General features: G+C 40.0%; 2 protein-coding genes and 1 long non-coding RNA gene across 7 annotated transcripts in view; 1 reads left to right on the top strand and 2 right to left on the bottom strand.

The window, feature by feature from the left end:
• The window catches only part of ankib1b (ankyrin repeat and IBR domain containing 1b), a 37,672-nt gene extending 31,558 nt beyond the window's left edge, over nt 1–6,114 (bottom strand). Inside the window, exons 1-5 of one of the 4 annotated variants that reach the window (XM_085176336.1) lie at nt 5,965–6,114; nt 3,722–4,007; nt 2,631–2,931; nt 1,199–1,381; nt 344–461 (exon numbers count right to left, since the gene is read on the bottom strand). In XM_085176336.1, the coding sequence (XP_085032462.1) occupies nt 344–461; nt 1,199–1,381; nt 2,631–2,931; nt 3,722–3,909 (790 nt within the window). In that variant the 5' untranslated portion in view covers nt 3,910–4,007; nt 5,965–6,114. The other 3 variants (XM_085176337.1, XM_085176335.1, XM_085176338.1) reach the window with 3 other exon arrangements.
• A 108-nt stretch (nt 6,115–6,222) lies between these two features.
• On the top strand, nt 6,223–7,993 carry LOC146507870 (uncharacterized). Its single transcript, XR_014876683.1, has 2 exons — nt 6,223–6,343; nt 6,435–7,993. It is a non-coding gene; the product is annotated as an uncharacterized LOC146507870 (long non-coding RNA).
• eomesb (eomesodermin homolog b) lies at nt 6,935–10,597 on the bottom strand. Of its 2 annotated transcripts, none has more exons than XM_085176339.1 (6): nt 10,068–10,597; nt 9,737–9,903; nt 9,257–9,378; nt 8,591–8,749; nt 8,202–8,263; nt 6,935–8,047 (listed from the first exon to the last, which is right to left on the bottom strand). In XM_085176339.1, exons 1-6 carry the CDS (start codon nt 10,595–10,597, stop codon nt 7,264–7,266), a joined length of 1,824 nt encoding a protein of 607 aa, XP_085032465.1. In that variant the 3' UTR covers nt 6,935–7,263. The 2 variants fall into 2 exon arrangements, with proteins under 2 accessions (XP_085032465.1, XP_085032466.1); XM_085176340.1 differs by having other exon boundaries at nt 9,749–9,903.
• Nucleotides 10,598–14,320: the final 3,723 nt, after the last annotated feature.

Raw genomic sequence — 14,320 nt, 5'->3', positions numbered from 1 at the left:
TTCTGCATTTACAAGCTTAAATATAAAGTTAAGTAATTGCAATTAGGCTATTGATCAGGTAATTGCGATTAATTACAGAAAATTGTGCGATTAATTAGTTAATTTTTTTAATCTATTGACAGCACTAATATATATATATAAATATATAAAAGTGTTGAAAAGTGTTTTATGTGGTGTTAAATTAAATCTAACCACTGTATCAAATGCTTCCTTGTCCATATACTTTAACTATATATGTCATTTGTTTAACTACTATGTTACTATGTTTACCCATTAAGCTGTCAGGATATTACTAGTCCAAACAATTGAAAGGACAACCAGTACTGTGTTTGTTTAATAGTACCATGGGCACGTAGCAGTGCTTCTGCAGTGAAAAGAGGGGCTTGTAGCATGTCAGCTGTCTCCACTATCAGCATGTCCTTCAGCTTCCGAAGATCCTGTGGCCGCAGGCCCTCGTACAACTAGAGTAAAGGGTTGACAAGAACATAATAAGAGAGGAAATGTAAGGACAAAGATAAGAAGTAAAAGAAAAAAAAAAGACAGGTTGTCAGAGAAAGGTAAAGAAAGAGACAAGAGGACAACAGTGGGTGAGATTGGGGAAAAGGGTGATGGGTGAAATAATGGTAGGAAAGAAAGATTGTGAAAAAAGGGGAAGAGAAAATAAAGAGAAAATAAGTACTACAACCACCTGAAACATAAATGATTGCTGACACATAACTTAGCCAGACCCAGAGAACTAAAACTGATGACGATGATCACATGTTTTAAGCTAGACTGTGTGAGTAATTTGTGAGTCTGTTTGTGTCCAACCAAAACAAGTTCAAGTGAAGAATGTGACTAACTCCTGCAAAAATGTAAACACTGAAATACAGTCAACTAGTGGATTTTTCCAAGAGCAAAGTTACCATCATATGTTGCTTCTATTCCTTACTTATGTAGCTAAAGGGTTATAAGGACGAATCAAGCGTAACAATACAGAAGCTGTGTGGGATCAGCCAGGCTAGGATGACCAGGGTAGCTCATTTAAAACAGTTTGACCTAATTCAGCAACAACAGGGAAATTACTTTTTGGGGGGATTTTTTTTAAACAGCATGCTGTGGACTAAAGTTTGGTTCTAATAACATTTTAAGTCACACCAGCTGAGGGTGATAAACTGAAAGCTATACACCCACTCCTTGTTGGTGTGTTATACTGTACCTCTCTTCGATCTAGGGCTGCATATTCTGCCTCAATACCCTCTGCCTCAGGGGCAAGAGAGAAGACCATCTGCGACTCCAGGCGCAGGGCCAACTCCTTGTGGTGCTGCTTCTCTGCAGAGTCACATGGAGTCTCGCGGTTTTCATTCTCCGCAAACAAGTCCGCTTCTCTCTGCACCAGCATCTGAGCACGAAGAAACAAGAGGAATATCTGGCATTGAACAATGGAACACATCGTGCATTCAAGAACAGATACTAAAGCTCGCTGACTATATATATAGTTCCAAACACCTGTGATTACTTGCACAGTGGAGTACCACTCACCCTGTAACAGTAATCAGAGGAAAGTATCCAGAATTAAGGCATGAAACGGTAATTACAGTTATTTTGATATAGACTGCAATTATGACTTCAGTAAAAAAAAATAGCAACAACTTACCCACCTCGAGAAAACTGAAAAAGAGTTCACTTATATCCACTTTACTTCAAAGTTCTTTGTAGAGTATGGCACACTAAGTCTTGATGATCAAGTGCCAAATAAAGGAGCTCAGGTAATATTGAGAGCGGTACAAGAAAAACACACACATTAATAATGTGTCTTTTGGGAGGTGGTGGCTTCTGTTGGTAACTGTCATTTCTGTGCTTGAGTCTACTTTTTTAAACGGTCTGTGAATGGCATTTCTTGACACCCTGGAAGTAGGGTGTCTCTTTTTCTGTCACAACATACCTGTCTGCATCTCCAGCCTCGACATTATGTTCTGCACATGGTGCAAATTGCATTTTGTAATAAACTGCATGGATTCTGGGGGGAAATTAGAGTGAAGACAACAATAATATTTCTATAATGAAGAGTCATCTAAATAAATGACAGTGTGCAGAAATGCGATCATTTAAAATTAGTACCAGCTGTACAGCAGTTCTTTCTGGGGATTTCACAACTAGTGGCTGCTTGCCTTTCCTGAAGCACATTTTAAGAGCAGCATTTGTAATTTTGTTCTATTACATGCAATAACAATAAAGTCACGTGTAATCTATTTGACTGTTATATCTGGTGTGAGCTGTCCAGGAGATTAATTAAGTTGTACCGTGTTGCACAGCATCTTCCAAAAACTCACCAGCGAGGGCGAATGAGATGATGCAAATTACAGTTCCCTACCAAAGGGACTCTAGGACAAGGCCACACGTGAGGATCTATTCTACAAATATTCATTACACAAAAGAGCAGACGCTGAATGATGTGTGTGAGCATCAGAGTTACTCTGGCCTCATTTATTGTCCTTCCCCTCATATACTCTCTGCCCTTGTCTTAGTGAAACTGGTTAGTTTACAGCTACAGAGGCTTTGATCATAACCCCCCAAAAAAATTCACACTTAAGAAAATTTTACACTAGCCCAGAGAAAATATCTGCAATATCTTTTTTTTATAATCTCACCTCAACACAAGTCTTCATGCCTGAGGCAGCAGCATAGTGTAGGCAAGTGTTTTTCTTGTTGTCAGTGGCATTGACATCAGCCCTTTCATACTCTCCATGATCCAGCTTAGCTCCTGTCCATGATAGCACGATCTGAAGGCATTCCCCTCGTCGCTGTTCGTCTTCATATGGCCTTGAGATGCGGGGATGCAAAGCTCCCTCTGAAGTCAGGATCTGAGGCCCCATGCAGAGAAGGTGCAGAGATGTCTCATTGTGCACGTTGCGCTTGTTAGGATTGCCATCTTTGCTTAGGAGAAAAGACCTAAAAGAGAATAACGACATGACAGGATGGTTAAATTGTAATGCGTTGTCTTTTGTGGGATACTGTCAACAGACTGCAAATTCTTATGACATCAGTGCTGATTCAGAACGTAAACATGATTTTTTTTTTTAAGATAAAAAAGATGAGTTATGCATAGTGCATGTAGCTTTTAGTGTAACTGAATATTTTACAGCATTTTAACTGCACAATATTCTAAAAAAAGGAGAGCTGTATATTGCAACACAGGTCAATTACTTTCCAAAATGGTTTATATTTCAACATTTCATTGCTTTTGTGAAAACCATAAACTAGAATTATAGCTATACAACCAGTTATATGACTTAAACTACTGTTCTTGTTTTTTTAAGAGTAAGGCCAGAGTGGGATAAAAACAAGCACAGTCTGCACTGTTAGCTTGTCAGATAGGAAGCTCTTGGAACGTCATTCTATTCCAGCTCAGCATGTTGCATTCCTGAGAGCTGCTAACAGATGGCTATGTAGAGACACAGATGGGACAGAGACATATAGAGAAAAAAAAAAACATGAAAAAAGAAAAACTGAATTTTAAAATACAGCAAAAGTGAAAAGATGGAATAAGCTGCCACTGAGTGATAAAAAGATTAGAAGTCAGGTTAAGGGTTACTAGACATAAAGCTTGAGAACCATCTATGACCCAATCATTATCAGGCCCTGTCAGAATAACAATTTTCCCTCACTGACAATACTCAAAAATATGAAGTATACATTCTGTCTGCTTGCGTATTTGTTTTTATTTGGGCCATATCCTAACCTGAGTAGGCGTGTCATGGCGTGCCGGGCAGCATAGTGCAGTGGAGTGTTGTGCTGATAGGACTCTCCATATGTAGAGTTGGGATCTAGAGCCTCCTTGAACTGTGGGTTGCTCTCATACAGTTGGCAAGCCAGCAGTTCATCTCCATTGATGAGAGCCTTACGGAACTTGGTCGCTGTGTTCCCCATTTCGTCCCCTACCGTGGGTCCAAAGGTCTGACTGGGACAGCAGCCTCTTAAGTCGTCTTCCACCTGTTCAAGTCCAATAAGCCAGCATACTGCATGTCCTAATAAAAAGACAAAAAATTGGAGTAAAACGTCTTTATGCCTGAGCCTAATAAGGCTCTTCAAGCGAGAAAATGGACAACAGGTTTGTCAGTCATACAAGTCTCCACATCCTCCCAATAAATCAAAAATATTTTCACCAGTTTCAGGAAAAGCAACTTCGCCTCGTTTTGTACAGCTGACTTCCACTCCCTCTGGTCACAAAACAAGAATTCAGTCTTCAAGGGTGCTCAGGCTGCTCTGCCACAAGCTCCTGCGTCAGCATCACCACTGCACTGTAAACCAGCTCCCTGTTTCTCTTTTTATTTTTTTTTTTAATTTATTTATATATTTTTCTTGAATACCTAAACATAGTGAGGACAAAGCCCACACAGAGATGGACAAGGCTTCCTCTGGCATCACCAGGAGTTTCCGCTTCACCGTGCCAAAGCTACTCATCCCACTGAGGGCAGGGCTCATTATGAAGCAAGATATCCTCAACTGAAGAATAGCACACAGCAAGTCCGCTTTCCGCTTCCACCAGGGCACCATATGGTCACGACCGTCAGGGCAATGTGATACCTTTATGTATTTTTAGTAAGCGGCAGCACACCGAACACAGGACACAGCATAATTTGTTTTATAATAACACGCATTCAATTTCCCAATAACAAAATTCTCACTGGTGGAGACAAGTTATGTGTGCAATGGAAGGAATGAATACTCACCGAAAATCCCCATCTCCCATTAATACCAAGCATTCCATAGGTTAGAAAGTAACTGAAAACAGCTAACTACTTGCGCAGTTATATAAACAGAGTCAAGACCGTGGACAGGTCTGGCACACTGTTCTAATCAGTCAATCTTTAAACTAAGTAAGGAAGATAAGAGTGAGACCTTTGGTAGTCTTCTGGGAAAGTGTGTTATTCACTGTAACACAACGAATACCAAAGTTATGACGTGGTTATCTATTCATCAATTAGAATAGCAATATGGCACAGACGTGTTTTCACTCTTTAGTAAGATTGGTAGAATGGAGACAGGTGGAAAAGAAACAAGTATTACATATATGAATGATTTATCATTTATTCACTTGGTAAATACTGTCTACATTTACGTGTGCTAATATCGACCATTTTAACATATGAAATCATCCCCTGCCATCATTGTCGTACATTTAAATAACGCTATGCATCATGTAAACAGACCAGCCAGTGGAAGTGAACACCACCTTAGATCAGGCGTGTGCCATGTGATTACCCCAGTGACCAGACACCATCACAAGGCAAGACAAACAGTATGCCACCTTGGCATACAAAAAAAAAACAAGAAAGAAAAACACCTGATCTTTGAACAGTTATATAATCTCATAGTTTGTAACACATATTACTCAACGAGCTTGCTTTCTAAATGAATAACTACAGCATTAACCTATCTTACAACAGTCAACGACACTCCCCCGTTACAGCTTCAACCAACCACATCTAACTAAAGCTCACAGCAACAGCTAGTGTTAACATGAGAAAAATAAAAACGTTATTCCACGTAGCCGCCACTTGTCACTAAACTACTTCATGCAGGCCTGTAGCCACGTCGTGCAGTGTTTACCATTTTCGCTAGCAGAAAATCGACGACAGCGTGTCATGTTGTGTTAATGAACAGACCCCGATAACGCTTTGTTCCACTGCTGATTGAAAATAAAACCAATCTGCCGACAACCAACCTTAGAAAACGTCAGCTGCAAACCATTCCTTTTGTCGACAATGCCACTGGTACTGACAAAACAGTCTGCTGCTTTGCTAGCTATATAATATTCAAAAACAAAAAACCTCATGACGCTAGCATCTGCGTTGACCAACGTCAGTGTACACGCTAGAGGCTGGCTGAGCTAGCGTGCTAATCTCGATGCTAGCCAACTTGACGGTAGCAAGTACAGTTGAAAAACTCCGTAAACAATGAATAACAAGTATTTCGACTTACACTGATTGTACATCCTGCTGTTGTACACCTGGCCTTGTGAGTGAATTGTCAGTCGCAAAGGGTAAAGCAAAGATCTTTCTCGTTATGTGGGGCAAACCTGTATAAACAATGTGAGCTATGAGCTGTGCTGTTGCCCCAGTCAACTCTCCGTTGACTCTGGTGGCTCCTGCTGGCTACTAGTCGGGTTGCCAGGTTTCAAAACAACCCTCTAAAACAGGCGAGAAAGACGTGGCCGGCTTATTTTTCAAAGCCTAAGCTTTGCTTGAACATTAATTTCAACCAAGTGCATGTTTTTTAGTTTAGTTTGTTTTTTTACCCTTTGAAACCACAGCTATTCACACCTTCATAAAGCCGGGCATCATATCTGAAGCGGAAATAGGTAAGATAAGTACGGCGTACGCGCTTACACTAACGGAAAAATACCTGAAATATTTCTAAAACGGGTAAATCTATAAACGCTTCTGCTTTAGGCTTCTCTGGAGTGAACATGGGATGGAGACGTTCAACTCAACAGGCTAATCATTTGTAATAGCCGCCATTACAGGAAAAGACCACTAGAGTGCGCCAAAGTCCGCAGAAAAATCACACTGCTGAGTGGCGCCGTTCTTCATTTTTCATCTCCTACACACGCCTCGTGAGTAATTGCAGAAAGTATTTCTCAGTTGCATTCACAACCTACACCAAACAAATACTAAATGCATAGTACACTGTATTTAAGCAGGGGCTTAGCAGTCTCCACTCACTTGAAATAACCACATCGAAACTCAACATAACATGTGTGCCTTTTATTATCAAATAGTTGAACTTTGCATTTAAGGTATATACAGCATATTGTTCTCATATATTTAAGAATGCACACATTTCATATGAACAGGCCTTCAATATATAATCTGTAAACACATAGCTTAATCTCAGTGTAAGGGTAGATACATAAATGTATGCAACAATGAAATGTAACACACTTTTAAAAAAAAAAAAAAAAAACAGGGCACCTTAAACGAATGCTTTGGCACTTTGTAAATTTCAGTTCAATAAAAGGGGAGTTAAAAAAATATATATATACGGTTTGGGAACAAACAAAAAGCCTTAAGACGGAGACGCTCAATGTACCACGTGCGTCTCTTATAATGCCATTATTTTTCTTCATCATTTTCTGTCTTGCCACAAAAGAAACAAAAAGACATTTATCACTGCCAACACAAAATAAGGGTCTTCATATAACAAAAAACAACAACAACAAAAAAAAAAGCTAAAACAATATTTCTCATTCATGGTAGCAGATGAAGACCAAACAAACGCTTAAGGGTTTGTGTAAAATGGATAGTAAGCTGCCATGCTTTTGGATGGGGGGGCTTCCTTGCTGTAGCCATTGTTGGTGGGAACAGAGACCAAGTCCTCACACTTGGTGTTGCTGGAGGAGTCCTCCGTGCTTGGACCATTGAGAGACACACGCCTTCTTTTGCAGGCCAGAGAATAGGAATTGGTCTTGTCTAAGGAAAGAGCTGATGGTTGTGGCTCTGTCCAGGAGCTGATCAGGGCACCGCTACCATTCACCTCCTCTTCCAGCTGTGCTTTAACCTTTTCTGAGTCTTCTGGGAAACTGGCAGTGGGGCTGGGTCTGGGGGACCAAGGCAGACTGGATGTGACTTTTCTTTGGTATGCTGCTCTAGACCCCCACCCTGCAGACATTGTAGTAAACGGGGAGTCTGGGTAGTAGCTCAGAGCGTGAGATGTAGGCATGGGCAGTGATTTGATACCATAAGGAAGCAGGGAGCTTGAATATTCTCCCTCATAGGGTGTCAGATCTAGCTTGTTGGTGGTGCCACTGCTACTTCCCCCTTGCTGCACTGAGGTGACAAACCACCTCTGCGAAGCTGCGTCTTCTGACTGAGGCGAGAGGAGGCTGTTAGTCTGCGGTACAGCTCTCTCACTGTTGTAGAAGCGATTCTGAGGAAGGTTGTTGACAAACTGATCCTGGAAGAGGGGCTGCATCGCGTAGCGGGTGCCAGGGACAATCTGGTGGGCACGGGGAGAGTCCGTAGGAGACGGCGTAAGGCGGTCGTTCTCTGGAGCTGTGTACATCCTAAAAAAATAAATAAATAAATGTACTTATGAGACGAGGTCAAGACAGTTCAATGTGAAAGTTCGTTCAGAATTAGTTGGTGTAGCCACAGTATGATGTATTTGTTTGCTTTGAAAGAGATGCACAGCAATGTAAGCGCATACAAAATACTCACGAATCATAATTGTCTCTGAATCCTTTGGCAAAAGGGTTGTGATCAATTTTCAGCTGCGTGATCTAAAACAAGGTTAAGCTACATTTTAGATTTGGAAAAGCAAAGAATAAAGGAGCATCATGCTTGTGTAGCTATAGACCTCATGTTTGGCTTGCATTGGAAAACTGTGGCTGATTAAAGTTAGAAATGGCTTCCCATGCCAACTGAACAAGTTTTAATAAATGGGAATTCTAAACTGATTAAAAATCTATAATATGCAGTATGTAAATATCTAAATATAATGCATGCATACGGCTCTGAGGACCTATTAATGGGAGCTTATATCTAAAATAAAATTTAACAACAACAACAACAACAACCAAGGGAGGCCGGAGTTTTTCCACACTTACATCCGTGTTCTGGTAGGCAGTGACTGCTATAAACTGAGTCTCTGGAAAAGTAAAGCACTGGGTCTTAAGGTCACTGTTAAGGTCTTCCACTCCATCCTCTGTCACCTCCACAATGTGCAGCCTTGGCTGGTACTTATGCAGGGATTGCAGAACAATCATCTATTGCGTAAAAAGAAAAAAAAAAAAAAGGTAATTTTGAAAAAACAAAATTAAAGCACTTGATATTTCCAACGTCACCGCTATTCACAAAAAAATAAAAATCTATAAAAGCTTCAGTGAATAACTTTGTGTCCTGCAATTATATGACTTAAGCATTATTTTTGCACTGCTGTAGTTTAATTTCATCACATCATCTTTGCATAGACACAAAAATATCTAAACTAATTTCCTTCCTAGCACAAATTAAAAAAATAAAACAAACAATGTAGTTAGCTCTTCAAGTCTGAATTAGTCCGAATACAAAACTCTTTCATTGTGCCACATTAATTATCAAGGTTTCAATGAACAAAATATAGTAAAAGTACATCACTACAGTATATATTAAACAGACTAATCTATATTGAAAACAACTGAATGAAGGTTTGGTGTAATGGAAAATGTTTTGCCATTTGCAACCTATTTTGAGGGTTACAGGCCTTTAGTTATTTTCAGTTTTGAGTTTAGTACCTGTGAAGTATTGTGGCTCGTCCCTTTGTTGTTTGTGAGTTTCAGTTTGCTGAAGGAGATTTCTTGTCTCATCCAGTGAGCCCCTGTGTTTGGGGACTCCGGGTGGATATAGATTTTGTTCCCTTAAATAAAGAGAAATACATTTTCCAATATTTAAACTCAAGATTTCCAAAACAAATTACACAATATTCTACTGAAAACATGGGACTTTTCATTAGGAAAAGCTGGGGAACCCATGTTTTCCTCCACGGCCTAGTTGAGAAGTTAGGCTTAGGCTATAAAATAAGTAAATTTCTTTTTCTTTGTTTGTCTTTTTTTTTTTAAACAGAAAAAAAAAGTCTTTTGGGGGATGAAATTGTCTTAAATCCGGGTGAAATTTGCTTTTAAATCGCAGGGGAAATGTTTAATTCAACTCAATTTAAAATATATTTCTTTTAAAAAAAAAAAAGAAAGAAAAGAAAGAAAATAGGCACTATGTACCCTTTTCGGTACCTTGGCTGCTGTTGTCCGCTTTCCCACAGGTGACCCACTTTCCCCCCTGAAATCTCCAGTGGTTTGGATCCGCAAGCACCACTTCCACAAACACGTTATAGTGCGCTGTCACACTGAGACCAGCTATGTTAAAGCTGAGGAAAGGGAACATCCGTCTGCAAAAAACAGGGGAGGATTCAAAGAAACAGAACATTAAAATAAAAAATATTTTGCTAATAAAGAAGAAGAAAAAGAACATAAGAGACACTGACAAACAGTTAAAGGAAATTAAAGGGAAAAGCTTCGGCTCTAACTTTGCACACTTTTCCTGCCATCTCACCTGCCCTGCTTGGTGATGATCATCTCTGTCTGGTGTCGGTGGAACTTGAGCCATAGAGGTCGGTTACAGAGATAAACCTGGGACCTCACCCCCGGGCCGGTGGTGGCGGGGGGTAGAGTCATGTTACCGAGAGCGGAGCCCGAGCTGGTGTATGGAGGGTAGATGCAGCCGGGACTCTGTCCGAGCTGGTAAGTGGGACTAATGTGACTGCGCCCGGGGGCTGAGTGGGGGAATCCGGCCGGTTGCAACACGGAGCCCAGGTGCAGTGATGAGGGATACCTTCCAGCACTGGACGGGGTGTAAACCGCCCCGCTGGGGGTGTAGGGGATAAAAGAGCAATGACTGGCTGCTTCGGGACTTTGCTTAGAAATAGCGGATGGGATATAGTACCGGTCAGCACTCATTCCGTGCTCCGTGTACCTGTTGCTAACAACCGGATCATCCCCCTCCACAGTCGGAGACTTGCGCCTCTCATCTGCCGTGTCTTTGGAAGAAGAATATGAACTGCTCTCTCCTTCACTCCCGAGCATCTTTGCTCTTCTCTTGGTTTGGGCTCAGCTAATGTTGCTCTCTATCAGGGATGTCACCTTCCCTTCTTTTCCTTTCAGGTGTCTGCTCCTAAAAACAGGCTCCCCTGCAAACATCCACTGGATTCTGAATGACTGAAACAGACAGAAGCAAACAGTGGTTACAAAACGACCTGAAGTCGTCCCTAATACACATCTCAAGCTGTCAAGTCGCATGCACAGTGAGACGGTTGCAGGAAATGACCTCCATATCACCGGAGATATTTGTGGGCGTACCAGGGTGTGGTTGTGAAGTATGTGAAGTCAGTCTTAAAGTGCTGGATTTCAGTTGTCGTGGTCTCCCCAAAAATAGTAACTTTACTGAAAACAAGGCTCTTTTTTTTGTTGCTATTTTTCCCCCCCTCTTACTTTTTCCTCCGCTGTTTTAAAAACACGATTAGCTAATCAATTAGGCCTAAATGCGTTCCAGTGCGGCTCATATACTACACGTTTTATTAGATTTTATTTGCTCTTTGGTGATATACTACATTCACAAGTTCAATAGTTCGGCTATAATAATTAAAAGAAAATGATATAAGTGCAACTGAGTAGCTCAGGATTTACTGTTATTGGAAATACTGGAGCGATATTAACAAGCTCGCTGGGACTCGCTTCGAGGTAAGAGCCAATTTCTTGTAAATCATATGACAAACGTGAAGCAATGCACAGATTTACGGGGGTAGACGTGAAACTCGCCCACCAGTTTTGAAAGTCGTAGCGTTTTCAGTATCAAAACTAAATAAAATTGCAGATTTGTCCGACCTAAATATATTCCGATGGAAACTAATATTTATTCAATTTAATGCTGTCCAACAAAAACAAATAATTTGAACAAAAATGTATACATGTTTATTTTATTTTTTTTAATGTAGGCCTACTTCTCCGAGGAGTAATAATACTTATAATAGCAGTTAAATCGTGAAGATTCTTTTTACGTGTAAATAAATAATCTTATCAGCATTCAGAGGTAATGGATTTGCATGCATTCAGTTCGAATGAGGTTGTGTCCCAACGGGATGGCCGACGTGAAAAAGAAAAATAGCCAATTATTTTTCCGTTTGAAGAAACCTGTGATGCTTCTTGGATCAGACAGTCGGATGTGAGAAACCAAAAGAACCGGAATTAAACGATATTAATACAGAGGTGGGGGGTGGGAGAAGAAGAAATGCAAATAAACCAGACACTAGAAACTTATTTACTGTGGATTAATTCGTTGCAGGCTGAATAAATAAGTTGTTTGTTGCATTTATTGCACATTTAAATGTAAAATAAAGCTTTATCATCATAACAAATAATAATAATAAATTCTGCAAATGCATTAGTTGCATTTGAAAATATATATAATTGTATTTGCAAACTTACCAAGCCTCCAGGGTCCTCCGGTGTTTCTAATTAAAAAGCTTCAAGACAAGAAAGTATTAAAAACTTAAGACAAAATCAGCACAGATAACCGGTGAAGCTGTAAACAGCAAACGGCATCATGCTGCGTTTGTGTCCGGAAAAAAATAATAATAATAAGGCAGCAGAGTTTATAATAAAACCGGAGCCATGCGGAGGCGGACTGATCGGAGCGCAGAGACACAGTCCCGCTTTCACCGCTGCTCTCTCCTTGTGGCCATGACGCGCAGACAGCAGCCTCTTTTATCAGATCTCCCTCCGATCACCAGGGGAGGGGCAGGGGATCCTCAGCATCACAGCCAAGGTGTGTAAAAGCGAAGCTGCTTCCAAATCCAGCCGTGAATTGCTCCCATCTTCTAATCTTAAACAAAGACATCAGCAGAATAAAATAACAGGGCAAAGTCGGTTGTGCTGGGCTTATGGCAACCTGAGTGTGTTAGACAGTCATATAGGTAATAAGGTGACTGATTGTGAAAGTTGTTGTCTATGAAGAAAAGAGATGAGGGCTTTGGAGTCAGCTTTAAGATCATGATCTACTTGGAATTGTCAACATACCACACTGAAGTTTTAGATGAGAGATGCATGAAATTAGCAACACCCAAGAAAAGTGAGTAAAAGTAAACTCAGATAACCAGGCAGTCCACGTTTTAACCAGCAGTGGTATATGAAACATGTCAGAGTATAAAGAAGCTGTTTACCACTATGAACATGATAAATGTTTTTGTTTTGGTTTGTTTTGTTTTTCTCCTGGATAACAGCATGTATGAAAAGCACTTCTGCAGAGGTTACAGATACTCTATTTGCTCAGCGCTAATGTGCTAATGAGGATGGAGAGTGAGGAGCCCCACCTATAAGAGCAACCAAGTGAAGAGGGTCATATTGCTGCTTTGAGATTTATTCATAACTGAGCTAAATAAATAAATGAGAAAGACATTCATGTCTTTCAACCTAAGTGACGCTGGAGCCAAAGGTAATTTTATCCCACATATCTGCAGAAGGAGACGTTTACCGTGGAATTCACATACAAATCTACCTCTTGACTGTCTCCTTTGTAAAAGTAAAAGGCCATAAAACTCAGAGGAGGCTCGTGTAACATTGTTTCCTCTCTTTGACTTTTTTTTTTTTTTTGTCTTTCCACTTTTAAGTTCAAAGGAAAAAATCCAATCCAGACCTTGACTCATGCTGAATTACCCTTTCAATGGCACACCTATTCAACGTCTTAAATGCCCACTCTTTCTCCTCGGTAGACAACACTTGGTTGGAAGTTAACATGACAAAGACAAAGTGAGAGGATTAGTGAAGTGGCTGAACTCACCACACATCAAACAGGACAAATGAAAACTACCTTAACTGCAAACAGTGGAATACGCTTCTGTTGTTTGTGCTGATAAATGGATTGATTTGTTTTGATTGTTTCACGGAACCGATGAATATGGAGGTAGAATTCACAGTTTTTTTGGTCTTAGGTTTCTGTGGCGCTAAACTTCCTCTGAACTTAAAGTATTTCCACCCGGCTAACTGTTTCCATCTTCACCAGCCATACAACAGGCTTGATTGAACTTATTTTTTATAATTGTTAGTATATATTACTCCCCAAATAGATCATTTTCTAAGGTATTTTTTAAAGAGGCCACTCTCTTTGTAGTGCCGCTTTGTAGTGATTTAAAATTAAAAGAAAACTTAATTGAACTTTCTTCCCATTTACTTTCTCTTTCTCAATTTAGCATACTATCAATCTGACACAGCAACACATGTGATCACCTGTTTTGATGGTAAAATCTATGAGTCACAAGTGAGAAAGCAGATTCTCGAAAAGTTTCTAAATATACTTCTATTTTTCCCAGGAGTGCAGGGACTTGCACATTGACGTGTGAGGAACAGTAAAAGAAGAGAAAAAAAAAGGCATTACCTGCCTTTAAAATCTTCTCCTTCTGGCAAGAAAAATGCGCCTCTATGTATTTTATATAGTTGGATGTTTAACCTTATGGAGGGCGATGTGTATGTGCAGCGTTTGATACTCAGAGGGTGTTTTCACGCTCATGCGCTGAAGGAGAAATGCATGTCAGCATTCAGATTAACCATCAGTTCAACATAATGCATTTTTTTAAAAATCTAATAATTAAAAATGTGGTTTTGTGGCATCATGAATTTCGAGCCAGTGAGCATAAAGTGAAATTCTGAATATTTTTAAAGAACTGTTAAAATACTGACTAAAAATGTTGTTCAAAGTAGATTACTTATGTATTTTTAATCAAATGAGTTTATCTCATTCAAAAACATACTTCAATG

Source organism: Neolamprologus multifasciatus, chromosome 11 (assembly GCF_963576455.1).
Source record: "Neolamprologus multifasciatus chromosome 11, fNeoMul1.2, whole genome shotgun sequence".
Classification (NCBI taxonomy): Eukaryota; Metazoa; Chordata; class Actinopteri; order Cichliformes; family Cichlidae; genus Neolamprologus; species Neolamprologus multifasciatus.
The sequence above is the reverse complement of the archived record's forward strand: the minus strand, read 5'-3'. Positions and strand labels throughout refer to the sequence as shown.